At 37.1% G+C, this 27,570-nt stretch overlaps 1 protein-coding gene across 1 annotated transcript in view; it reads left to right on the forward strand.

Moving 5' to 3' along the window:
- NAA15 (N-alpha-acetyltransferase 15, NatA auxiliary subunit) overlaps positions 1–27,570 on the forward strand; it is a 44,749-nt gene that overhangs the window by 7,980 nt on the left and 9,199 nt on the right. The window contains exons 2-18 of the mRNA XM_065633341.1: positions 5,387–5,471; positions 6,373–6,477; positions 7,194–7,351; positions 9,949–10,083; positions 10,254–10,407; positions 12,752–12,871; positions 13,629–13,724; positions 13,861–13,967; positions 14,382–14,454; positions 16,318–16,487; positions 17,374–17,526; positions 19,704–19,832; positions 22,138–22,351; positions 23,510–23,703; positions 25,841–25,949; positions 26,541–26,639; positions 27,381–27,524. Coding sequence (XP_065489413.1) covers positions 5,387–5,471; positions 6,373–6,477; positions 7,194–7,351; positions 9,949–10,083; positions 10,254–10,407; positions 12,752–12,871; positions 13,629–13,724; positions 13,861–13,967; positions 14,382–14,454; positions 16,318–16,487; positions 17,374–17,526; positions 19,704–19,832; positions 22,138–22,351; positions 23,510–23,703; positions 25,841–25,949; positions 26,541–26,639; positions 27,381–27,524 — 2,245 coding nt within the window. The remainder of the gene's footprint in view (positions 1–5,386; positions 5,472–6,372; positions 6,478–7,193; positions 7,352–9,948; positions 10,084–10,253; positions 10,408–12,751; positions 12,872–13,628; positions 13,725–13,860; positions 13,968–14,381; positions 14,455–16,317; positions 16,488–17,373; positions 17,527–19,703; positions 19,833–22,137; positions 22,352–23,509; positions 23,704–25,840; positions 25,950–26,540; positions 26,640–27,380; positions 27,525–27,570) is intronic.

Consider the following 27,570-nt stretch of genomic DNA (forward strand, 5'->3'; position numbering starts at 1 on the left):
GCTCATTCTTGAGGAGAAACCTAATTTTGCACACTTCTAGGTAAGAACAGAAAAAGCAGCTTCTCCTTTATGTTGTTCTCCTATGACCATCTCCAGCTTGCTCATGAGATGCTTCTGGGTGGTCTTCTCACCTGTTTAATCAGCTGCAAAATCCAGCTTAGGTGGACTGTTACAAGACTCTTTTCTGGTTTTTTTTAATATTGCAAAGTGGTTTTAAAACACTCTTGAATCAGCTAGACTGGACATGTGCATCTTCTCAAGTGCCCCTGCTGGAAAGATGGTTTTCTGCTTTCTGTGTTTTGTTCTAGGTGATTCTTTGCTTAGGTTGAGTCATACCTGGTGACAGTGTAGATTTGCTGTGCTGTGAAGCTTCTAGCAAGACCTGTGGTAACTCCTGGCATTATGCTGAGTTAGTGCTGTCGTTAACTATTGATGTTACTGAACATACAAGACACTGCAATGTAATGATTATAAAATGTCTTACAATTAGCAAATTTATGTTGGTATGGATATTAAATTATTTAGTTATTGAGTGCTTGCAGGACATGAAGACTGCTTTGTGATAGAGAGGATTTGCACTTGTGGAAGTGAATATGTGCAAAATATTTCATGTGTAAGGGCAGAATCTGGTCTGCCGTGTGCTGTGTATTTCATGCTGAGATACATAGCTGCATGTCAAAATGCTGCACTTGAGTATTATCCTTAGTTGGAAACATATGTGCTTAACCATTAAAATGTCTATTTTGAGAGGGAAGGAATATGTCAGAGGCAAAATGTGCTGCCTGCTTACAGGTAGCAAACAGGGAGCCTAGTTCTGTACATTTCAAACTTACAGTCGTAAAGTTTCCGAAAAGCGATTGTGAAAATGTTCATACAGTACATAAAGAAAATAATACTGAATTAAGTTTGGATAAAAGTCATCTCTGTGCTATTGTCAGCAGCCCTTAGGAGTGCAACTATAATCAGTAGCATGATCCTTGTACATAACTTTGTGGGTAACCGGAGTAGTTGCTTAAGAATCCAAGTCAGTCGTGCTTGCCAGTGGTAGGTTTGATAACAAGGTTTGGAAAGTAGATGCACTAGAGAGGGAAGATTCAAAACTGGAAAACTGGGGCGAGGGGGCAACAAACTCCATCTAGGAGTTAGCTGTCTACATGTAGGTAAGCTGTAAATAGCAGAGTCTTTTCACCTTTGTTCATGGCAGGCATCAAGGAAGAAATGCGGAGGAGTTCATTCGCACTTGGCCTGCTGAGCGTGTGTATGTGTAAGGCACCTGCTGGCCGAAGACAGATTGTGCGCAGATGCCCTAATCCAGTTGAGGGATCCAAGCACCAGAGCACAAGCCCTCACAGAATCACAGAATGCCCTCCTTCCACCTCAGACTCAGATTCTAGAGAATGTGGGCTAACTCTGCTGCTTATAATTTCACTGTCAGTCTCTGGTAGTTGCCATACATTCAGATCCACTGAACAAATACGTAGTGGTGGGAGAGAGGTGCAAATTCAAGCTCTCTCCTATCTGCTGTGGTCTTGCCCAATTTTGAAGGAATAATACTCTGCCTCATTTTATTAGTTCTTTGTAGAATTGTGTTGAAGCAGGTGGTACTTCCTTTCTATAAATACAGAAAATTAGTTAAAGGGTGTAAAAAGAATCTTGGTGTGTTTGGAGTAGGCTCTAATTCTGGCCACAGCATGTGTAGAAAAGCTTGTTAGGTATTTTTAAACATATGGTAACTTATTAAAGGAAAAGTTTTGAAGGGCAGCAAATGTGTAATAAGAGATTCAGTGCTGATGGAGAGTAAAATTCTTTTATTTTAAAGCATTAGCCTTAACGTTACTTTTCAGAAGTTTAGCTTTTATGTTTTCTCATTGCATGCTGTCACAAGCCACAGCGCTTGTCTGTCTGTGTCACAAGCAGGCTGTGACTGCTGGCTTTGGAAGTGTGTATGTGCAGGAGTTCAGCTTAGAGGAGGCAACCATACTCTCTGAGCAGCCTGTGTAACAGAAATATCTTACTGCTGGACAACAGCTGTCTCAAAATAAGGGTTGGAGGCCTGGGCGCGACTACTACAAGCTATTCATCTGGGACAAAACAAATTACCCAAATGACGACCATTTCTGCTTCCCGCACACCTGTATCTTTATGTCCTAAGATCACTTGAGATGTTCTTTTTCCTGCTTCTGTGATTTTTTTTTTTTTTTTTTTTTTTTTTTTACTGGATCTTTTTTCTTGTCTTACTCATAACCTACTGACTCCTCTAAGGATTTTCTCTCCCAGGCTGTGTATTACTCATTCTTGTTTTCCCTTTCATTATTCTTTTTGTTCATTATTTCCCCTTTTCAATATTTACTGTCTCCTTTTTCTTAAAAGATTTTTCTTTCACGTTTCTGTTCCTTGAAGCCACAGGTTCACCAAGGTTTGTACCACCTATGATGGCATATGCTGCATTCCTGACTTCCTTCTCTCTCATTCACACCTTTATTTAAGCTTGTTAGTCCGTAACCTCTTTGAAGAAGTAGATAAGTATATGCATGGCTTCAAACAGTGGAATCTCAGAGTGATGCTGTTGGACCCAGTTAAATGAAACAATTTCCTCTTCTTTTCTGAAGAAGGACAAAACATGACCTTGATTTCATTTTTTTCCTTTCCTTTCACTGCTGAAAACATACAATGTGTATATACAATACATATATAGCATAAGGAAACTCACAAAATGACACCATTTGAAATGTTTTCACTAACAGATTGAAATAGGCTTGAACTATTAATGTGAACATTTGGAGAAATTGCATATAGGAAATCGCTCAACCTTGTCTTGATCTAGAAACACTTGAAAATGGAGACCTATGATAATTCACTGGGGTAAATATGCAACTATGGCTGGTTCTTCATTCAGTTCTTCAGATGATAAAAGTACGTGATCAGTTCCTGATAATTTATTGGCCCTACCCAGTGTTCTCTGGGTTGATGTGAACCTTTCTGTAGACTTATGTGGATATAAACTCCTAAGTTTTTCCTCCCTGCACCCTAAAGAGAGAATTCATTACAACATTTGTTCTACAGAACTTAAGGGTGCAAGGTACTTTACTACTCAGAAAAATTCATCCGCAAATGTTTCTCGTCTCTAGCATATATGCCATCTTGGCTGGCTTTCCTTAAACTTCAAGGTGAAGGAGTGGTTGTTAGCGTATGTAAAATGGAACTGTTTAGAGATAAGTTTTCATGTTCATAGCCAGCATCTGAGCAGCTGTACTTAAAGGCAAATTGCAAAACCCCAAAGTTCAGCTGGTGACAGTGCCTTAGTTATGCTGGAGACATGTTGTTAAGTTCCTGTGGCTACACCACTTTTGTGACAGGTTTTGCTGCTTTCACACCTACCTAGGTGGGAGCAAATGGTGGTTCTGCTTTCAGGGAGGAGACCGAGGCGGTAACTTTTATGACTGATGATTTCAATTAAGAAAAAAAAAAAAAAGGCTTGATGCTATTGCGTTGTCATTTGTAAGCTCTCCATCAGCTCTGACCAGTGGCTCATTAAAGTGATTCAGCCAGCTACTTGAAAGCAGGTCATGACTAAAAGGTGTAAATAATAACCATTTAAGTACAAACAAGAAAACCCATACAGATTTCTTCTTACCTAACCCTTAATCTTCCTTTGCTAGGGGGTTCCTCTGCTAACCTTTCCTTGTCTTTGGGGTTAGAGGATCTTTTAGAAGTGGAGGTTGGACGGAGCTTTGAGCAACCTGATGTAGCGAAAGATGTCCCTGCCCATGACAGGGGCATTGGACTAGATGATCTTTGAAGGTCCCTTCCAACCTAAACTATTTCACTATTTCTTTTGTTGATACATTCCTCTTTGAGCCCTTCTTGCTTTGGATGTTCTCTCTGAGCATCTCCCTTCTCTTTCCTTCCCATGATTCCTTTTCTCCAAAGGGAGGTGACAGGATAAGGGGAGGAAGATCCTTGGTCTGTGATGCTCTTGGTCTTCAACCTTGATATTTCAGCTGTAAGACCTTGGTACCTAGAAAATAATACATCCGCTTAGCGGTATACCAGTTTTTTACACCTTTGCTTGGAAGAGAAAACTGGACACTAAACAGCACCTTCCATGGTGCAAAAGCAATATAAAGCTGAGAAGTTGAGGAAGAAACACTATTTTTTTAAAAGCATTTCGCTAACATTCATGTAATGTTTTTAAAGTTTTATTTTTACAACTTTCTGCTTGATGTGAAGACCTCTTGGATCTGCCTCACCTAACTTTTTTTTTTGTGGGAATGCTTAGAGGACAAATGGTGTAGTACATGCCTATGAATGCTCTTGCTTAGGTAATTTAGAGCAGCATGAGGGAAGGTGGAATCATGAACAGCAGCTGCTTTAGAAGTACTTGAAAACTGTTGGCTGTTAGCCAGTTTTACACTCCTGTCAGCTGTCCTGCCACCAGAACTGGTCAAGTACAGTCAGTGAGATCTCATTATGAATTACTTCTGAGTTACTATAGGATTTGGGTCTGTGCTCGAGCAATGTGTGTTTCTTTGTTTTTATACTCAAGTCAGGGCATTGGTATTACAGTAAAATGAAACGTAAGAGATTCGTAGCATTTGCTTAAGTGACTTAAAGCATGTGAATTGGTGTTTACAACATTACTTCTTCCTCCTTTGGCTTCTGTTTGAAGGTTAGCATTGAGAGTGGATTGACAGAAGTAAAAGACTAAAACTGGTTTTAGAAGTTCGTGCTGTGTGCCACTTTGCATTGCAGTCACCTTGTGCAATGAAATGAGACTCATACACAAGCAAATTGTTAAGAGTTGGATTTAATAAAACCGTAGAGGAATGTCTGATTTCCAGTATGGCAAGATAATGTTAGTATCTACGCGTTTTGAAAGCGTGGATGTATATGAGATAGACGTGCTGTTCTAATTGATTATAAGAAGTTGCTTTCAGAGATGGCGTAAGCCGAGTTCCAATGATTTCCTTGTCTTTCACACCTGTATGGTTGTTGGAGATTGTCTCATGGTGTTTCTGTGAAAGGTAATTGTGAGCCAGAGTGAGTTGAACGCTTACCAAAATATGTTATGACATAAGGTTTGCTTTTATGTTAAAGGCAAGTTGAATCTTTGTAGGCATTTATGCTTCCTGTGGTGTCTTATCTGACACATTGCTGTATGATAATGTGTCTTCAGTTATAAATTTAAGTTTGTGTTTTTACTAACATACAGTATTTTTTCTGGCGATGGACAGAATTTTTAGTCACAGGAAGCTCATAAAACAGGGCACATTAAAATACTAGTCCATTCCTTAAAAGCCCTACTTGCACTAAAGCTTAATTTCAGCGGTGCAGAAATAGTTTCTGTAAAGTTTTTGAATAAATGTACTCTGTTCTTCTTCAACAGAGGTGTTATGAACATAAACAGTATAGAAATGGGCTGAAGTTCTGTAAACAGATCCTTTCTAACCCAAAGTTTGCAGAACATGGAGGTAAGTTTTCAAATGGCATGTGTTCTCTCTTTTCCCTTATACTTTAGGACAGAGTAATAATTTGTAGGTTTTATAAACATTTATAGCACTTGATTGTTAAACATGTACCCTTAAAGCAGATTTTCTTAACAAAGTCACAAGAGCGCCCAGAAATCTGCACCATGCTAAGCATTTATTGTTGGTAAGATTTATAATTTTAAAGACTGGTTTACCAGTAGTCATAGCTTGCCATTCTTTATGCTGCAAGTCTAATATTCATTATAGCATGGTGCAAGTTTCTTAATACAAGTATGTATTCCTTAAATTACTTTTCAGGTGAAATTGTTATTCACTCCTGTAGAAGTGCAAGACAAAAGGAAAAGATAAAATATTGTTCATCATGATATGTCTGAAGGAATAGTTTTATTGTAAAAGAAGAAAAAGCTGTTTATCCCTTGCTGTATTTTCAGGTCAGCTCTTACTACTGAGATGAGAGTAGTAAGAGAGATTTTTTTTTTTTTTTTTTTTTTCCTTTTCCAACTAGTTTGGCATGAACTGATGTGTGGAAGTCTCAAAGTGTTGTGAATAAGTACTTGAGTAGTTATAATGCTCCTTCACAGTAAAAAAAAAAAAAAAAAAATCCCTCTCTAAAATATTTGTAGAGCAGACAGTTTTTAGTGCCTTTAAAATAAAACACACATTTGCTTTGTGGTGAAAGTTATGCATAAAGTTTATTACTGTGTATGATACACTTAATTAAATAATCTGCCAGTATTTTTCTCTGCGAAAAAAAGAAAGCAAAATCTTGATGTTGATAACTGACCTTAAATTTGCATTTGTACTATATTTAGAGTTGCTATATTAAGCTTAAAAACTTAAGAAGGTGAATAATGTGTGCTTATTTAATCTTAATTTTTTTTAGAAACCTTGGCAATGAAAGGACTAACATTAAACTGTCTAGGGAAGAAAGAGGAAGCTTATGAACTTGTGCGTAGAGGCCTAAGGAATGACTTGAAGAGTCACGTCTGTATCCTTTTGAAATAAGGCTTTTGCTTATGAATGGAAAAGGTTCATTTCTACAACTACCTGATTTGTAGAGTTGCAATAAAAGCCAGTACTGTTAGGCTTCAAACTGGAAGTTCAGAATTTTGAATTTTATTTCCAATACATAAGAATATTTTAAGCTACCCAAAGGGCGGATGCTTCGTAGCTATCCTTGCAGTCACAGTTAGCTCAAATATTATTCTGACTTGCATTGTATATGTATTTTTTTTAATCGATGAGCTACAACTTTTGGTGGGCTGAACTAAGCATTTCAGCATGTGATTTGCTTTGAAAACATTAGTAGTTGCCATTACATTGATAAAGACTTGTCATACACTGGGAATGCAGGAAGTGCAAGCACTTCAGTTGTCTAACAGAAGTCCTTACTCAAAAACGCATATAAGTAAGCCTGGTAGTCTTTTGAGAGATACTATTACTTGATTTCCTCCCACAGTGTGCAAAAAGTACAGTTTACAGCACATTATACGCACCCTATACATGTAACTTAAACAGTTTTGAATGTTCAGTTTGCAAGCAGTTTCTTTGTACTGCTAGGAAAAGAACTGTAATGTTTGTAATAACATTACTGTCTGTTTATAAAACAGCTTAAGAGCTTTTTGCCAGCTGTTCTGTTACTGCCATGTTGGATCTGTTTTCTCCCTGCTCAGATTCAGTAGAGTCCTTAACAGGGCGTTCCAGGTTGGCATGTCTATGGCCTTCTTCAGAGGTCAGACAAGAAGTATGATGAAGCTATCAAATGCTACAGAAATGCACTGAAATGGGACAAAGACAATCTTCAAATCTTGAGAGATCTTTCTCTGCTACAGATTCAAATGAGGGATCTTGAAGGTTACAGGGTAAGTATATGTACTGCATTTATTATCAGCTTCTAGGGAATTGCAGCAAAGGGGGCGAATTGTTTCATGACACTTCAAAAAAAATATACAGAGTTAGATCTAGAGTGTTAGAACCATGTACTAAATGCTTTATGAAAGTAAAAGCAGATGTGCCACTGAGCCATTTCTATAAGATACACAGGTTTGACAGCGTATTAAATGGTTCTTTTTCAGCTCAGTGCAGAATTGTTTGCTCATTTTCTTAATGCTGCATAATCCAGCTGTAGGCAATCCCCAGTCTTTTTATTATTTTCTTGGAAGGATTCCCACAGGTCCACAGGTAAAAGGCAATGTGGTCAGAAGTCGACTGTTATTCAGGCAAAGGAGTTTCTATTTTTTAATAACTTTTTACCATATATTTCTCCTCCTCTAAATCAATGGCCACCAGTTTTCTCTCGGCAGTGGCCAACGATACAAAGCAAGCAGTGTGCTGCATGAAACATCCCATTTTGCTTCCCAGCCAGCCTGGGTATTAGTGACAGCTCCTTCCTCTGGGTCCAAATATTTTCTTACATTTCCTGTGAGCTATAAGGCTGTGGATCAGAATTCTTGAATATTCCTCCTCTTCCTTTTATGTAATACTCAAAATATTTAGATTACTGTCTTGTTTTCTTCTGTTTATTTTGTCGTAAAGCGGAATGCAGCTTGGTGACTTAGACTGAAACCCTCTTTCTGCTCGTTAGCACCCAGTTACTTGCTGCCTTGCATCAGTTGTCTGTATTTGCCATGTGAGATGTTGTTTCGCGCTAACCAACCATTACAAGGTGGCAGTGTCACGGCTGTGGTGCTTCTGTAAAGAATAATACAAACTTTCTGTTGTCTTCTCTACAAATGCTACTCCTAATGTAGTTAGATTTTTTCTTTTTTCTCCTATATTCTTGAATTGTGAGCTGCTGTCTAGTTTGCCAATACCTTTATTTCTTGAAAAGAAGCAGTTTCTGTTCAGTATGTATAACCAAGAGTTGGTTGTGGTTCAGGCTGTTATAGTTATTGCCCATGGTCTGTGTACGGCTTACTTAGTATTAAACAGAACAATTACTATAGAAGGCTGGCTTGTTTTCTTACTGTGCCATCCGGGGAAAGATGACAATGGTCACCCTAAATGTTTCTGATTCAAACATTAATTAATTGGAAAAAACCCCTTTACTTCCTCCTGAATTACATTTCCATGCCTGGAAACTTGTCTGGTTTTCAGCTGACGTTGACTGATATAATAAGGTATTGTTTTTCTCTGGAAAACAAACAAACAAAAACCTGAGATTTTTTACCTGAGGGACTTTGGATAATATTTTATATCAGATTTTCATCTTTCCAGGTTTTCCTTGCACCTTTAAAGTTGTGATTGTTAAAACTCATTAGTTGGTCTCTTCATAGATTACTTCCTTTTCAAATTAGGGTCATGTTAGCATGCCAAGAACAAGTTTTGTTCTCAGAGCCATGTGGAACTATCAGCCACAGTGAACTTATTCCCAAGTTAGGACATTTCTTAATCACTTTTTTTTTTTTTTTCCATGATAGTAATTTAGAAATTTGACTCCTCTCTTGCTGAGACAAGATAACCAAAACTTAGCATAGGTGTCAAAAATCATTTGCAAATATATATTATCTTGGCCTCTACATAAATGTGAATATAAATGCATAATTACTGAACATACAAGTAATGCATTAAGGATTAAATGTTAACGTGCTTAGAAGCCAGTAATTCATGAGTGGTCCTACACTAGTTTCTAAAGAATCTAAATTTACTCTCAGAACTAGGAATAAGATTGTGGGTTGGTTTGGTTTTTTTCCTTCTCTTTAACTTCAACCTTCTCCTACTTTATAGTATTTTGAGTGATTTTTCGTTCATTCTAATCACATTGCTATATGTTACTATTTTTAGTTTTCTGTTAACCCCTGCTTCAGACTGTACTTTTTAGTAGGTAGTAACTTTTTCTCTTTATTTTGCATTACTTGAAGATGCCTTTCAGGAGTTTGTAACAAAACAATAACTTTTCCCTCAGATTAAAACAGCACGATACCAAGCAAATCTGTTCTATCTTCCATCTCTAATTATCTTCTTGGCCAAAGAATAGGAATGCACTTGCATGACCTATTTTGCCTGACAACACTTGTAATGATTTCATACACATGTACTTCCAAAGTAAATATGAAACACCAGTATAGAGTAAATGTTCCTGCAACTCAAACCAAAGTGTCCTTAGTTGCATTCTGTTCATAAGTGGTAAGACAGGAAAAGCGTGTGTGTCATACATCAACAAAGTTAAACCAACTCATCAGTATTCAATTGGACATGATGTGTTAATTTGTGGGGATTGTTTGTTTTTGTTTTGTTTGTTGTTGTTTGTTTTTTAATTCAATCAAGGCCATTGTAGTGTTTTAAAGTTTATTCCTTCTTTCAGCTCAAAAAAAACCTCAAACCCCCCACATTTGCATAAAGAAAACTAAGTTTTGGTGACATTCCTTAAATATTAGAATACTGAAGACATTCTATTGCATAATAGATTCTACAGAGAATCAGAATGACGTCAGGAAAATTAGTAGCTGCTTTTTTTCAGGAAACAAGGTACCAGTTGCTTCAGCTCCGACCTGCACAGAGAGCATCATGGATTGGTTATGCTATTGCTTACCATCTGCTGGAAGACTATGAAATGGCAGCAAAAATTTTAGAGGAATTTAGGAAGACACAGCAGGTAAGAGGAAGACTTGAAATTCCTGTTTGGATTGCTGCTTAATGCAAAAATAACAGACTGCTTGCTTTTGTGATGTGAAAAGTTTCTGCAGTTTCTTTAGTGAAATGAATTAAATCCCAAATGCATTCTAGAAGGCTGAACTTTCTTCTGTGTCTTGCTTCCCTGTGTAGACATCACCTGATAAAGTGGACTATGAGTACAGTGAACTGCTGCTGTATCAAAATCAAGTCCTCCGGGAGGCTGGACTGTATAAAGAGGCCTTGGAGCATCTTTGTACCTATGAAAAGCAAATCTGTGATAAACTGGCTGTCGAAGAAACTAAAGGTAATTTACTTTTTGAAGGTACATTTAAATGCATAGTATACAGTGGAATGCCTGTAGTGTCAGCTTTTCCCATCTTTTGGAATGTCTGATTTGATTTTAGATTAATTTATTTAATTCTGCTGTGGTAAAGGACTGTGTGTCTTGCAGCTGTTCCGTGCCTGTTATCCTCTTCTCCTGGGTCAATAAGACATCAATAGAGTACAGACGTACCGTTCTGAAACTCTTGAGCTGATGAGCGTTTCAGACCAATGATCCTGAATTGATGTCCTGAAATTCTGTTTGGGCAGTGCACCCAGACATACACTGTTGTAGCTCTGAGAGTGATCCTGACCAGGAGATCACTGGCTGGAAGGGCAGGATCATCTTTGGCAAAGTAGGAGGCTTCCAGTTACATTCAGTCACTCTTGCTGTGTGTGGAAACAGGCTCTTTAGCTGGGCGACCCAACAGTGGCTTCTGTTATTCTCTTATTATAGTTCTAGCTTAGAATATTATAACAGAGCGATATAATAAAGTATCTTATATTCCACTGCTGGAATCGCGGAGTGATAGAAATTCCTTCTTACAGTTCTATTGACAAGTACACTTTTTCAAAGTGTGCTTTGTTCCTCTTCTGCTCGCTGCTTGTACAGTCCTTCTGTCACCACTTAAGTGAAACTTTCACTCTACCAGAGATAGTTTGTTCATGACCTGCACTGGAATCTATTTGAAGCAAAGAGAAGAAATCTTTCTGCTTTCTAATACTATTCATGTTGATGGTGTAGCCAGCTCCCTATTCCTGCTAACGGTGATCTCGCTGTCTTTCAAAAAGAACCTAGAAATTGAGTAGTGACAATATTACGGAAAATGTGTGGTACTTCCTCAAAGGAAAATTATTGCAGGCAACTCTCCACTGTTGCTGAACACATTATTTGCTTTGCATACAAATATAAATGCATATAGTCATTATACTATTGCAGACCGTTTTTCAGACATAGTAAGAGGAGTTTTGATTGTGAGGGTGGAGTTCTTTGACGACTTTTATCCAAAAGACCTTTTGACATACTATGTGTTCTTAAGCTTTTGATGAAGGTCTGAGGCTGGTACTGAAGTGTGATTTTTCAAATAGGTCTTCACACAAAAAGAAAAATCTCACAACTTCTAGCAAGTTACCAGAAAAAGGAAGGAAATGCTCTTTGCAGTCTGTGCACTTTCAACAGGGTACAACTGATTAATTTCTTTTGGCACAGATCCTGTTGTGTTGTTGGTGTAGCTTAGCTGCTGTGCTTATTACAGAAAAGCCTGCTAAAAATTGAGTGTTATCTATGAATTTTAAGTGCATGTGCAAAAGCCATTGTGAATGAAATACAACTCAGAAACACTGAAAATAGTATTGGCATTTGCCACCATTAGATAAAAATTATAGCTTGTGCCTCAGAGGAAGAAATTCCAGATTCTGTCATTCTCAGTGAGCGACCAGGTGATGTTTTCCCTGACATGAGATACTGCATGAAGTCCCCAAGTTACCCTTTCTGTGGGAAGCAGCATCTCTTGACAAAATCGCATGTCAGTGGTGTGGCATGGGGAAGAAAAGAGGTAACACCGACTTGCATTTTCCTCAAGAAACGGGATGAGAAAAATCTTGCCTTAATCTGGTATGCCACTGTATCACCTCTGGTGTGTAATCTTTTAGTGCCTAACATCTGCCAATAGCGAAGCATTGTAAAATGTTGTTTCCCTTTGTGAAGTGGGAAATTGAATTTTGTTCCAGCTCCAGCATCAGCAAAGATGCTCTATACAGTTGTTAAATCTAAACTTTACTTTTAACAGTTTTATCTTGTAATGAATTATCATTAAAAGGAAACTGGCTTGTAAAATCTCAAGAATTCACTAATTGGATCAATGGCTTGATTTAAAACATTGAAGTTAGTTTTATGAAATACCAGACTGAAGAACCATTCTTTTATTTGCAGCTCTGCAATTCAATTTGGTTTTCAAGATGCCATATTCATGAAATACTGTGTACTGCTTTTAATTGCCTTCTGTAATACAAACTGCATTTAAAGTAACCAGTCACTGCAGTAAGTGAGGGAAAAAAAAACACGTGCATTTTGCTTTTAATGTTAAATTTTCAAGTAAGTTTCAAAAGTTACTGGCTGAGTTGTAGAATCTTATTGTAATTGCACCTAATATGAAGATAAAAGCATATCTGTCAGCTTGTTTGTGATGCCACTGTGATCATTCTTTCTAAGAAATCAGAATCTAAATGGAGTTAATCATTCTACAGTAAAAGATTAGATAATTCTTAATATTACTCTGCTTCAGTGTCTTGTTACCTTAATTTAAAACTTCTTGGATGTCACACAGGAGACCTCCTGCTTCAGCTTGGCAGACTTGAAGAAGCAGTTGAAGTCTACAAAGGACTGCAAGAAAGAAATCCTGAAAACTGGGCCTACTACAAAGGCCTAGAAAAGGCACTTAAACCAGGTAATGATTTGATCTATTGTAGTAAATAAGCTGTTTCTGCACATTTGGAATTTATATACATATCAAAAACTTGTATTGCTTTAAATAATAAAACTTATTTTAAAACATCCCCATTTCAGTTTGCTTTTTAGTGTTAATGTCTACATATTGTCATAATGTATGCGTGTGTGTTGTGGTTTTTTTGGTTTTTTGGGTTTTTTTGTTGTTGTTTTTTGTTTGGTTTGGTTTTTTTGGCTTGTTTTTTTTTAAAGAAAGGCTGGAAGCATTTTTGTATTGTTGTTACCCTGTCTTATTTAAAACCAAAAGAACAAAAAAGGCAGTAATCTTTGTGCATGGTTGAAAGAAGGTAATTATTTCTTAGAAGACAGTTTTAATTTACAATTTTTCTTTTACTGTCTCTGTTACCTTGATCTTATGTTGTAGGTAATACTGGTTTTGGGAAAACAGGCATGATTCTCCTGAATGGTTTTCTTTGTTCAATATTTTAGCACAGTGATAAGGCAAGAACTCTTTTTCAGATGAGAGATAAGCAGTTAGTCTTCCACTCTTGGAAGAGGAACTTACAGATACTGAATAACTGAAATCATTAAGTTAATGACAGTTTTAAAAGTAGTAAAATGGAAGTTAATGTTCTTGAGGAAGTATATAGCCAATTAGTTGCTATATATTCTGACTATTTTTTAACCAGATATAAATCGCTCCCTTTCTCTTCCCACCAAAAAAGAAGGAAAAAATAAACTGTAAAATTCTGTTCCAGCTAATATGATGGAGAGGCTAAAGATCTATGAAGAGGCGTGGACTAAATACCCAAGGGGACTAGTTCCAAGAAGACTACCGTTAAACTTTTTGTCGGGTAAGTGTGTTTTTGCTGGGCAGGTAGTGATTGACACTTGTGTTTCTTAGATGCTAAGGTTTTAACAGCATAAACAGTCTGCATTTGACAAGTAATGTGTGGTAAAACAAAATCAACAGGTCTTTTTCCTCTCAAGGTGAAAAGTTTAAGGAATGTCTGGACAAGTTTCTAAGGATGAATTTCAGCAAAGGTTGCCCACCAGTCTTCAATACCTTGAGGTCGTTATATAAAGACAAGGAGAAGGTAGGTTTTACCCCCCACTTTTTACATGATTTACCTCATGGCTGTGATGCACTGAAGAGATGAAGGAAACTTTCTCCAGTGCTTGCTCCATCAACACGGTTGTGTATTATGGTCTAGTATATCTAGAAAAAAAACGGAAGTACAAGCATACACACCTTTGTGCCAAGTTGGTAAATGTAGCAAACTAGGATTTACTTAGTTGTAAGCTGCTTAAGTGTTAACTGGGAGACACTTGGTCTTAATTTGTTGAAGAGAGAGTTGAGATTGAGTGCATTCCCGCATGTATTGTAATTCAGGATATTGCAGAATTCTCTCACAGAAAATAACTAGTTTGGGTAACACCAAATAGTTGAAGTTGAAATAAAATACCATCCTGCCCACAGATTTTTTTTTTTTCTTGTCTTGCATGTGTAGGTGGCAATCATAGAAGAGCTCGTGATAGGTTATGAAACCTCTCTAAGAAGCTGCAGGTTATTTAACCCAAATGGTGAGTGTTAAGACTGTCATACTTCATGGAAATAGTGCCTGGTGTAAGAATTATGTGACCATTCAGAAGCAGAGAATCAGTGGGGACCTAAGAAATTGAGATGATGGGGGTTTCCCCCCCACACACACTTTTTTTTTTCCTTCACACAGAACTGAACCGTACCCATCCTTAGGATAGATTTAAGCTGTCATATATAAAATCTGTACTCAGAATCTAGACACTTGTTCTAAAAGTTTTGCTGGATCCATACATTTAATCATCTTTTTGCAATTTTGAGTTCAAGTATTCTGTTTTCAAGAGTTGAGTTTATCATTGTCCGGGAAATTGGAATTTGAAAGCTATGTTAAATCTTTAATTAGAGAAATGTCAAACAAAAAAGGATACTGATAGCACGGTCTTCAGAGGAAGGGGGTTATGGAGCTTTTGATGGGAGCTGGGTTTTGTGGTCTTTGGGGTTTTGTTTGAGAGTTAAAAAAACCAAAACCAAAACAACCAAACCAACAAACAAAAAAAACCAACCACATTTTCCTGGTTTTGACTGATAACTGTCTTGTTGTGAGGCATTGTTCTACATGTACTGAATCCAGCCTTCATAGTTCCTTCCTTGGTAACTGTGTGATGATTTTTTTTAATCATTTGTCCGATGGCTTCGTAACAGAAGATCACCAAGAAAAAACATTTCTGCATTGTGTATTAACAGAGCATAGTCTTGAAATCTTGGTAGATGGATTATAATGGTGTAATAATTAAGACAGCATGAATGACAATACACATTAAAACTTTACAGAATTATCCTAATTATTAAAGACATTTTTATTGAAGTTATAACCAGTTACTTTACTGCTTTGCTGAAACGTTAATGCAATACTTTTTTATGAAACTCTCACCTAAGTTGCCTGTTACATTTTTTCCCTTGAATATAATGCTATAGGCTACGATATAGCTGCTCAGCACCTGCTTAAATGTGTCCAAGCCTTTCAAACACATTTATGCTTTTCTGGTTTAAGAAAATGATTTACTGTTAATTCAGTTCAATTCAATATTTGCTTTGATATTAAATTTCATTCAAATGAACAATTTTATGTTGCCTTAAAATTAACAAATGCATATGATTGCATGGTTAAGTTATATCATAAACTGAAGAACCAGAACCTTTTTTTGGGGACTAGATCCCTAGTTCTCCTTTTTTCCCCCCTGCAATGTGCTGCGCTTCATGGTAAAAATTGAGTAATGAACATAACTTTTAAGACTTCAGTAGTATTGTGGATTTCAAGGAGAGTTCTCTAACTTTCAGAACTGACTTGTGTATAGGAATATTGTCAAGGATATGCTTAGGTGAACAGTGGTGATAAATTTGTCAAAGGTAGAGGCAGAAAAGCTTCTTAAAGCTAGGGTTTGGAACAGACACCCTGTTTTGTTTAAAAATATTCAAGTCTGTGGTTTGAAAATGCATAAATGCTGAATGTACTGAAATCCTTTACATTGTTAGTGTGCAACACTTGTGTTTAGCAGGACTCCTTGCTATACCCTTCATCTAAACCAGTTTTAAATAAGAACTCTACATCATGCACTGCAGTCTTGCACATCTGGCTGCCTAGGTTAAGGGACTAGTTGGAATAAAGTTGAACTCCCTCCTGACGCAGTGACTCACTTTTCCTTTCCCTTAATAACCACAATATGAGAAGAGAACAATTAATGCACTTACCTGGACCCAGGTGTTTGGAAGCACTCCCAGGTCTGCTGTGACAGCCTGACACAGCGGCAGAATTAACTTCTGTGGCTATATTTATAGAACTCCACTGCTGGCATGTTGTTTTTTAAACCAAAGGAAAACAAACCCTCCCTCCATTTGTTTCTTTCCAGATGATGGTAAAGAAGAACCCCCAACCACTTTGCTCTGGGTCCAGTATTATTTGGCTCAACATTATGATAAAATTGGACAGCCATCCCTGGCTTTAGAATATATAAATGCTGCTATAGAAAGTACTCCCACTTTGATAGAGCTCTTCCTTGTGAAAGCAAAAATCTATAAGGTAAGTTTGTCTTATTCTTAGTGACCAGAGATTATTTGTTTGTTATGAGGGAAGACTTCTAGATACGCTTATACTTTCCTGTAGTGTGTTTGATGTGAACATTGAACATTGAAGTGTTAATCTTGTATTGTGCAACCTGCCTTGCCGTGGTCTACACCACGGGCTGCAGGGGAACCTGCCCCAGTGCCTGGAGCACCGCCTGCCTTCTTCACTGGCCTTGGGGTCTGCAGGGCTGTTTCTCTCACATGTTCTCACTCTTCTCTTTGGCTGCTGTCGTGCAGCGGTTTTTCCTGTTCTGAAATACGTTATCCCAGAGGTGCTGACAGCATTGCTGGTGGGCTCAGCCTTGGCCAGCGGTGGGTCACTCTTGGAGCTGGCTGGCACTTGGTCTGTCGGACATGGGGGCAGCTTCTCACAGAAGCCCCTCCAATAGTCCCCATGCTACCAAAACCTTGCTACTCAAACCCAGTACACAAGTATACTGCAAAATGTGAATTCCCAGTTTACAATTATGGTTTTGTATTAAAAATCAAGCTAATAAATTTAGTTGATGTTTTAAATGTCTTCCACCTGTTCTTATCCCTCCTCCTTTTTTTTTTAACTACTTAAAAATAATTTCTCAACTACACTATGATATTGTATGAGAATGGGATTATCCAAAGTGTCCTTTAAGCATTTTCAGGAAAAAAAACATTTAGTACCAGAAGACCATAATGAGGTAAAGTAATTTTTCTGCTCTTTTTTTCTTTACAGATGTATTGCTTTCCTGAAGAAAGCTATTTATTAAAAAATGTCTTCAAATTATCTAAGTATATTAAACAGTGAGTGGATAAAACATGCATATTTCATAATTACTGAAGCTAACTTTAATTTCTGTCTCTTTAAGCATGCTGGAAATATTAAAGAAGCTGCAAGGTGGATGGATGAGGCTCAGGCTTTGGACACAGCAGACAGATTTATCAACTCCAAATGTGCAAAATATATGTTGAAAGCAAACTCCATTAAAGAAGCAGAAGAAATGTGTTCTAAGTTTACAAGGGTTTGTTGCATTTAACTATAACTCCTTTGAATACCATGGGCCGAATCCTGTGTGGAATAACTTTTTGTGTTAACTTTTCACTCACATTTACTATAATCTTCAAGTTCTGTTTCAGAGCAACTGCGATTGCTTGCTTCACTAATGGTAGTCGGTATTAGGGTTTGAATTAATCTTGGATAAGCATGATTCCATAGCATTAAGTGAAAACTGTAAAGCTCGAATTTGATCGTTTTTGTCAGGCAGGAAAGATACAGCATGGCCATTTTAGAGATAACTACTTCGAAAAAAATATTTTTCTGAGAAGTCTTTGGCTTTAATGTTGATTCTGTAGGATCCTTGAAAGATCCAATAAAGTCGCCCATGTCTTTTATTTTTTTTTTCTAATGATAGTAAGTTGGCAATTTCAGACTTCTCTTGGCTACTAGATGAGAGGCTTTCTGAGATGTCTTCCTTCTGTGAACAAACTTTCATCCCTAAGGCCATGTTTTAACAGTGATGAAGGGAAGAGCTGCCTATTGTATGGGGGGGGTTGTGTGTGGATTGTTGTTTTGGTTTTGTTGGTTTGGTTTTTTTGTGGCTGCTTACCCATGACCAGTTAGCTGTGAGAAGAAGCTTGCATTATGCAGATTTCTTAATTCCATGCATCAGTTTTTGTCCCTGCAGTAACCTATTCTGATAATTTTGGTTTCACGTTAGTTACTTTTTTAATTGACTTCTGTTGCTTTTATTATTTCATAAGTGAAAGTCAATACAGCTCAATATAGTCTTTCCAGAATATTTGGCAGATTATAGTTTTAGAATACTGGCAGTATCATTTATGAGTTGTCATTGGGAGGCAGGCAACAAGCTGTTGGGACCTACTTGCAGAAGTAAAGCCTTTTTTGTTTGTTGTCACATTTCTCTCTTCTCTCTTGAAGAGCAGGAGAAACCTGGAGTAGGGTGGGTTGAACCAGGGAGGTATTTATAAGGGGAAAGCCGAAGGATTTTGTGAAATGGAGGCTTTGTGCAGGCAAACCTGGAGGGAGGGGAATTCCTCTTGGATATATGCTCAGTAGCTTTATGTGGAGTTTTTGATGCAAAACTGCTGTGAATCTAGGTTGATTGACCCTCTCAGTGCCTTAAGCAACTTTAAGAAGATGTCAAAAAGCAAGCATACCAGTTGCTGAAAATTGAACTTAAAAAATATAACTTGCTGATGTTGCACTCTGTAATCTTTTTCGTCTGCTTTTGATTTTATGTCTAGTGCTCAAATACCAGTTTAATTAAAAAGCAGTAATTTAAAAGGATCTAAATGAAGCATGGTGAAAATGGAACTCACAAGTTTTCTACTTTCTAGCTGCCTTAATCAGACTGGTTCGAAGACTGCCTTTCTTATTTGAGGCATTCTCATTTCCCTTCCATTTGAACATTATCTGTCGTGGTCCCAGCTTTGACTCTTGGCTGATTCTTGAATAGCCTTATTTTTGCTGGATCAGAATAAATTCAGAATGACTGCATCTACCCCAAGTAGCTGACTTTGACATCAAGCTTGAAAGTCATATGATAAGTTCTACAGATCTGTGCGAGATACCAGATTTGAAAGACAACTTTAATCTCCTTTTCTGAATCAGGAGGTGTCAAAGCTACCAATATATTCCTTTTGCTTTGCCACTGCTCTAGTACTGATTGCATGAGAAATAACCTATTACTACTCAGTTACTTGTACACTTAGCTCAATCAGCAGGTCCTTGGTAAACAGAGATAGCAGTTTTATTTAAAAAAAAAAAAAAATCCTGCAGGTGTCAGTGTCATGCCACGTACTAGAACTTTTCTGCCATTTTTCTTCCTGCTGCAATGTGTTACACTGGCACGCAGTGTTAAAAACACCAAGTTAATGTCTCTCCTATCCTAAAGGTGAGGAACTGTCACAGTTAAATGGTCGCTACCTGGCTAATCATTGTGTATTTCTGACTTTTCCAAAACCTGGAACTTAGAGGAATACATTTCCACACACACATAAAACTTTGGAGAGTTGTTTAATGAACAAGGCAGTTTCATCTTAACTGTGGCATTTATGACTTTTAGGACTCTAGTTTTGAAATCTAGCATTTTTTTTATTTGTGCTTTTAATTAGGGCAAGATGAATGACAAATAACAAATGAGGCAGGGCTTTTTTATAATGCTGTTTTTGCTTTTAGGAAGGAACCTCGGCGGTAGAGAACTTGAATGAAATGCAGTGCATGTGGTTTCAGACAGAATGTGCGCAAGCTTACAAAACAATGAACAAATTTGGAGAAGCACTTAAGAAATGCCATGAAATTGAGAGAGTACGTATCTAGTTAAACTCCCTGGGTTGAAAACCACTAGCTTAAGCTTACTGTGCAAATATGTTTCCTTTCTGAGCAGTAAGAGTTTACGTCATGTAGCTTCAGGAGAGACTTCATTTTATGTTGGCTACTGATGAGTTGATGAAATTATATTTCCTCCTAACAATGCCATTGTAAACTGTGTATTATAAAGACACATAAAGTCATTTGAAGATACAGGAAAGAACAGAAAACTCACAGAAATAGGGTTTTTTTTGTCAGGGTAAATAAAAATAGGTATTGGGTACAAACCAACAATATGAAAGAATGTGGCTGAGCTCACAAGCCTAGCCTTAAAGTAAAGATGTTGCCACTGTATTTTAGAGGAAGAGAATAAATGTAAAAATCAAATAAATAAATAATAAATATCCTCTCCTTAAAAAAAAAAAAAGCTACAGTTTAAAAATTAGAAATGTAAAGCTTTTTAAGGTAGAAATTGTATCCAAAAAGGACGGTTACTTGCACATTAAATGCAGATCCATAGTAAGGGGCAACAAAAAAAAATTATGCGCAACTTGTGAAAAAAAAGTGGAGTGTTTTTTTGACAGGACCTAGAAAAAAGAGCAGACATCTAAGGGTGTAAATGAAGCACTCAAAGAGGAGGACTTAGTAGGAAGCTCTGCCTTTTTGCAAATAGAGAGGCTAAAGGAGATTTCAACACTGATGCTTTTCTGTAGAGTAGACTAGTCCATGGAATAGTCTCACATTAAAACAAATCAACAAAATGATTTTCCGGGACCATATTACTGCTAGTCTTGTAAATTGTCTTGGGTACCAGAAGAGGTCAGCAAATGAAGAGCTGACTTAGGCCACCCTAAAAAACATTTCTAAGGAATTAAGTCGCTATTTATTGGATGAATTGATTGAAGGTATAAGATCAGAAATAAGAGAAATATATTATATGCAGAAACCATCAGCAAAGCTTCTGTAAGAAGAGACAGTGCCTCTTAAATCTTTTAGAGGTGCCAGTTATGCTTAAGGCAATCTAGTTGATCAAATGTGTTCTGGATTTCAGAAACACTTTTGATGTCATCCTTCACATTGTAACGGATCTAAACTGTCTCAGAAAAAGAGAGGAAGTTGATGTTATGGAATTAATATCTCGTTCATGGCCAGTAAAACAGGGCAGGAACAAGTAACCAGCTTTTACAATAAAAGGAGTTTTACCATGGAAACTACTAAGGCATATCTCTAGGGTCTCCATTGCTTGATATATCAATAAAGGATCACAGAAACTGAGTGAATAGCATGAGGACAACACTTGTTGGTGGTGTAAAGTGATTAAAACCCAGCTACAGGAACTTGCAGAGAAGGCTGTCTGAATAGTAAATTATAAAATGGTGCATTAAAAGTAATGTTCAACAGTTTAGGTGGTGGAGGGAGAAGAATTCTTTGCCTGTGCATAAATAAAAGGTCTTAATGAGAATTATTGCTGCTCAGGAAGGAAGTCCTGGAACTATTATAAACAGTGCTGTGAAAACTACCGTGTTGGTGTAGCGCAGCGATGGAAGGGACAGTGTTGGGAATTAAGTGACTGGAGAAGTAGTACTTTTCTTCCATTAGGTAAATCTGAGGTACTGTTTACATCTAACTATCACACGTCCTTGAAAAATCTTCTAGTAAAATACATGCCTTCGAGTCACTCCCACGTTGGGAGTTCAATTAGTTTGTCATGCTTACTGTTTTATCCTCAGTTTTGACAAGCAACAGCTGAGTTTAAGATGAATTTGTATGAGATCATAAGCAGGTGGAGAAGTTGAAGAGGGGAATGACTTTTCACTGCTTCTCAAACGAAAACAAGGGGACATCAGGTGACAAGGAGGAAGCAGATCCTGAACAAAAGGAAAAAACTTTCTAACACCACATGTGATTCAGGTGTGGAATTCATTGCCACAGTATTTAGTGGAAGTCAAAATTTTACTTTTGACTGAAAAGACTAGGGGAGTTCATAGAAGAAAAAAATTCTTTAAGTGCTGTTTAAATACAACAAATGCAGAACCTTTGTCCCTTAAACTGCAAATTGTCAGAAGGTAGTTACTATTAAGAGATTGTGGAATGGGTCAGTTTTGGTTCTGACCTAAGATGCCACCTTTTCCCTATGACTTTTATTTTTGGAGCATTTCGTTAACTCAGATTTCTAACAGTTACGGTGTGTTTGTCAAACAGCAGGCTTTTACTAAGTTATTCCTTTGGGGAAAGTGTATTTGAAAAGTTAAGTTTAGTATCTGATTACTAATACTTACTAAATAATGTTATGTTGTGTTAGCATTTTGTAGAAATCACGGATGACCAGTTTGACTTTCACACTTACTGTATGAGGAAGATTACCCTTAGGTCTTACGTGGACTTGTTAAAACTAGAAGATATCCTTCGACAGCACCCGTTCTACTTCAAAGCAGCACGAATTGCCATAGAGATATATTTGAAACTTCACGATAATCCCTTAACAGATGAAAATAAAGAACATGAGGCTGATACAGGTATTCAACCTTCAGAGTTTATTGAATATGCAGTTTCGCTAATTAGTCAATATTTTATGAATATCCAGCATCCTTATGTCAACTGTAGGAGCCAAGAAGTAAGGATTTTGTCACAAGTAGGTAAATTGTAACTTGGCCTGCATGTAGAAGTAGATGTGTTACTGAAAGTTAGTTTGTTTGTTAAAAAACAATGATTTTTTTTTTAGTGCCATTGTAATTCTTAAGTAACAATATATTTGTTTTATGAAATTGCTGGGAAAACACAGAATTCTCGTGGTGGTTGGTTTATGAAAAAACAGATTGAAGCAGGTGTGCTCGGAGGTAGCTCTTTCTAAGTGTTTTATCAGTATGCAAAAATTTGACTAGGTAGCAACATAAATTTTGTCATCTCTTGCTTCTGCTATAAAAATATTGAAATCCGTAAATTTCTTTTTTGTTCCTTTTGTTTTTTTCATTTGTGATTGGAGAACAACTTAAGTGATTGTGGCTTGGGGCAACTCAAATGGTGTGAATAGAGGCTGTTGAATCCTTCAAGAGGAGTTTGTCAAATTTTAAGGTTTCTCATCTCAGTTCATTTGTGTGGCTTGAGGTTCGAATTAAGACAAGTAGAATTGTAAAAGAATTTCTTGTAGGCACTTTCCGATGTGTTTTAAATGAATTTTCCATGCTTTAATTGGAGGGAGGAGAGAATCTGAATATGAATCAAATGCAAGATGTCTGTTGGGCGTTAAAAGCAAACCCAGAATTGTCTATGCCCAAGTGCGACTATTTCACTTTATTTTTGTAAGACCACTTGATTACTACATTAAACATAACTTGTGTAATACTGAAGGAAGAAATCAATGTGTATTGGTGTGCACTTTTACTCCTGGCACTGGATTTGTGAAGTCACACAGCAATTACTTTGTCCTGCCTTCAGCACGTTATACTTTTGTTCTAATTACTATTGCCCTGATTTTACAGATAAATTTTTTGCATTATGAAGCAGCAGTGTAGACTGTAAAATAATCTGTCTATAGTAAATTAGGTTTTTACAAATGTGATGGCAGCATTATTAGTAGGTATGGTTTAAAAAAAGATTATGGTATCTGGCAGCTGATTGAGACTGTTAAAATTAGACACCAACACTGTCTGGTTTTGCCCTTTGTGTGTGTGCAGCAAATATGTCTGACAAGGAGCTAAAGAAGCTACGAAATAAGCAGAGAAGAGCGCAAAAGAAAGCACAGCTGGAGGAGGAGAAGAAGAATGCTGAGAAAGAGAAGCAACAGAGGAATCAGAAAAAGAAGAAAGATGACGATGATGAAGAAATAGGAGGACCGAAAGAAGAACTTATCCCTGAGAAACTGGCAAAGGTGCTTACAAATGTAATAATAAACTCATAGAAATTTCTACAAAAGTTATAGCGAGAACACATATGACTTGAAAGCCACTCACATAACTTGTTTATTTTTTATATGGCTTCTCTTCACAGGTGGCATTATAAAAAAAGAATTATTTTCTAGGAATAGTTTGTTGGATATGCTGTCAGTAATGTGGTGAAATCACAGCTTTTGTGCCTAATTCTCAAAGGCAGTGGTTGAAGTCATAGACATTTGCTACAGGTGGAATTATCTTCATGTGTGTATTGCACTAACTTGTTGATTGTGCCCTATTTCTAGTTGATCGGATGGAAGTCTTTCTATTCTGTATGTAAGGTGATTATCATTCACTCTTTATGTCCCATAGTATTTTTTTATTTATTAAGCATGGACAACCTGTGAAAGAGGAGGCATTGAAGCACTGAACGCTTTAACAGCATTTGTTTGCATTTGTTTTGAATGAGGGGGGACAGGAAAGATAAAGAACCTGTTTGGAAATAGAAGTAGACTGGGCTGAGATGGATTTTGACATCTGAATTAAGAACTGTCAAGATATGTAAATGGGACGTGACCCAGCAGACTATTGTTGTGCTAAAAGTTGTACCTGTAAGGAGCAGGAAAACATTTTTAAAATGTGGGGAAATAAAATGAAAAAGATATGGACTGGAAAAATTAATTTGTAGTAGTATAGTATCCAAGTACTGATAGATATGGTATTCGGTATTTTCACATTACATACGTAATGAATAATACTGGCTCTTGAGGGGATATGTTTGAAAGCTGAGACTGAACTTCATTTTGTAGCCAGGAAACAAGAGACTTTAAAAACTTGAGTAGTCATTTAAGAATATTGCTGGTATTCCCATTGTTTAGCTCACCCCTTGGAAGAAGCAGCACTCTAAATTGCAGTGCCGGTTAAGATTTAAATGGTCTCAATGGCATACGTTGAAATTGAGTGCTGGAGTAGAAGGACGTGATGGGATATCCCAGGAAAATCCAGGCAGTCCCCAAGATTATAGCAAACAGTTACAGCTGTATAATGCATTCCTTTGGCAAATCTTCCCTAATTATATTTCAGATTTAATGTCAGAATCATGATATAGACACTTCCAAATTCAGTTGGCGCTCACTGCCAGGAGGACATTTCTGAAATAGCTGGTCACTTGCAAACACTTTTCCCCAAACAGTTGCCCCTAGACTTCTTTGGTAGATATGTAGCTTTGGCATTAAAGGCTCAGCTTTGAAATCTGTTTTATTATAGGTTCCAAATAGTTTAAGTACACAGTTATCACTGATGTATGCGAACTCACAACAGCATGTATAAATAATGCATTTTTTAATTGAAACTGTTGTAGTATGTGGTTAGCAGGAACTTCCTAAGGTGTCCATTGTTGCCTTCAACTTGGTTATTTGCAATGAAGTGTATTGCTTCAAAATTACTAAATTGTTATTGACAGACAGTTAGGTTTTGTGTCTGATTCTTAGTAGCTTATGTTCATAAAACCATTAGTATGAAGGACAACATACACTTCTTGTTTGAGTTATCCCTAGCCTCCAGATGCAAGAGATCTGTCTATAAAGAACCCTGGTACAGAATGAATTTGTTAAAGCCAGTCCGTTGGCTGGATTATGCAGCTAAGACTCAGCCACCGCGATCAGTATCTAGTTACTTCAGGCTTGCTGTCAGTATCTTGTCTGGGAGTGTTGCCATGACCCAGCAGCTCTCAGGAACCCATCTGAAGCTCATGTGAACAGACTCTCATCGGCATAAAGTTGTTGTTGACCAACATCTTGGGCCTGGGTGTGTAAATTGGTGTGAAGAGCTGTGCTGCCCATACAGTGTGGGTTCAGCCGCAGTTGTGTTTGCTGTTGACTTGTGATAGAAGGCAAAGATATCCATCTCTCTAGGAAGATGTGATTTGTAACCATCACAAAGCAGTTTTTTTAGGCTTGGCCATCTGTGTTTAGACACTGAATGAAAGATCCAAAATTTGTCACATAAGAGGTTCTAAGCATCTTATGCATTGTCTTATGAGAGTAACTCCGTGACGCAGAAATAGTAAATTCTCGTGTAGAGTTGTTAGGTTTAAGCTCTGTGACTTAGTTGCGTGTTACTTCCTTGAATCTGTAGGTTGAAGCACCTTTGGAAGAAGCCATTAAATTTTTAACACCCCTGAAGAATTTAGTGAAGAACAAAATAGAGACACATCTTTTTGCCTTCGAGATTTATTTTCGAAAAGGTGAGCGAGAAAACCAATAAAATGAAGTAATTTGTGGTTCAGAAAGATGTATATTAGAATTTAAGCAAAAATTATTGATGAGATATGAGGAGTCCATGTTGAGACACAACTTGTCCTTGGACCAACACCCCAGCCGTGAGCAGTATGTGAAGAACCAGAGTTTGAACATTTGGTGACTATCCACTTTCTTTGCTGTGGTTAAATCTATAAGCAGTGAGGCTGCAGTTAATTCTCCCAGCTTGCATTTGTCCTAGTTATTTGTTTGTGTCTATAGTTGGTAGAACTGCACGTTGTAAAGAAGTGGTGTGCAGTTGCTAATGAGAGCTAGTCTCTCAAAACATGTGACTTTTGAATTCTTGTATCAGTTAAATGTTATACTTTAAGAATTTATTATGTTCAAATGTATTTACTAGTTTAACAGGTTTAATTTGCTGTTTAAATGAATGCACGTTAGAAAAAATGACTGTAGCAGAACACTCAGCTTTCATTTCTTCTGATCATTTTAATTTCAAATACTAAATATTCCTGCAACATAATGCAGTGAGTTCCAGCCACAGGTTTTTGACCATTTGCCAATGCTTTCTTTTCCAGAGAAGTTCCTTCTGATGCTTCAGTCTGTGAAGAGAGCCTTTGCTATTGATTCTAGTCATCCTTGGCTTCATGAGTGTATGATTCATCTCTTCAGCAGTGGTAGGTATCTGTTTGATACGACATCATGCTTCCAGATGATGCCTAACCTGCATACAGTCACCGATTGCTACTTTACAGACTGTTAGTATAATTAATTTAAAATATTTATTACATGTATTAGAAAGCTTTTTAACAACCAATTCATGCTAAAATTAAATATGTTTATTATGACTGCAGCTGGATTTTGTAGTTGTTCCAACAAGTACTAGTAAGGAGGTTTTTTTTAAGACTTTGAGTCGTATGTCGAACCTTCGAAAGAGTGAAGAAATGAAAACTGCAGAGTGAGGAATCTGGCTTTTCTACTTGCAGCCTGTGTCAGTGTGTGAGGAGAAGGCTTAGAGTGATGTCCTTTTTCTCAGAAGGTTGGAAGGATTCTCTCCTTTTCCTTGCCCTAAAGGTCACCCTTCCTGCTGGTGGCTACAGACTAGATATGTTTAAGAACAGACTTCTGTGACCTGAATCTTTGAGCCTAATATATGTTAATCAGTAAGGGGGAGAGTGTGTTGAAATAGAGGCTTTGGCTTTTTCTACGCATCAGAAAACTGCCACAGTTAAGCTTTTTCCAACCACATCCAGTTATTTACCTTTTTGAATTTCATGCATCTTCCTTTGAGGTTTTGGGTATTTTCTATTATATTAATAATGCAAATATGACAAACATTAAAATAAATGCATAAAATAGATTTTACTGTGATTACCTGCACTCACTTCTGTTAACTTCTTTTTTTTCCAATTCAATAGTATCTGAAAGTAAGGATTTGCCTGATGCGGTTAGAACAGTGTTAAACCAAGAAATGAATTGGCTTTTTGGAGCAACTAATCCAAAGAACTTCAATGAAGCTTTCCTTAAAAAGAACTATGACTCTCTACCACATAGGTTATCAGGTATTTTGCCATTATGCTTTTTCTTCCATGCTTCTGTATTTTTTGT

Source organism: Caloenas nicobarica, chromosome 4 (assembly GCF_036013445.1).
Source record: "Caloenas nicobarica isolate bCalNic1 chromosome 4, bCalNic1.hap1, whole genome shotgun sequence".
Lineage (NCBI taxonomy): Eukaryota > Metazoa > Chordata > Aves > Columbiformes > Columbidae > Caloenas > Caloenas nicobarica.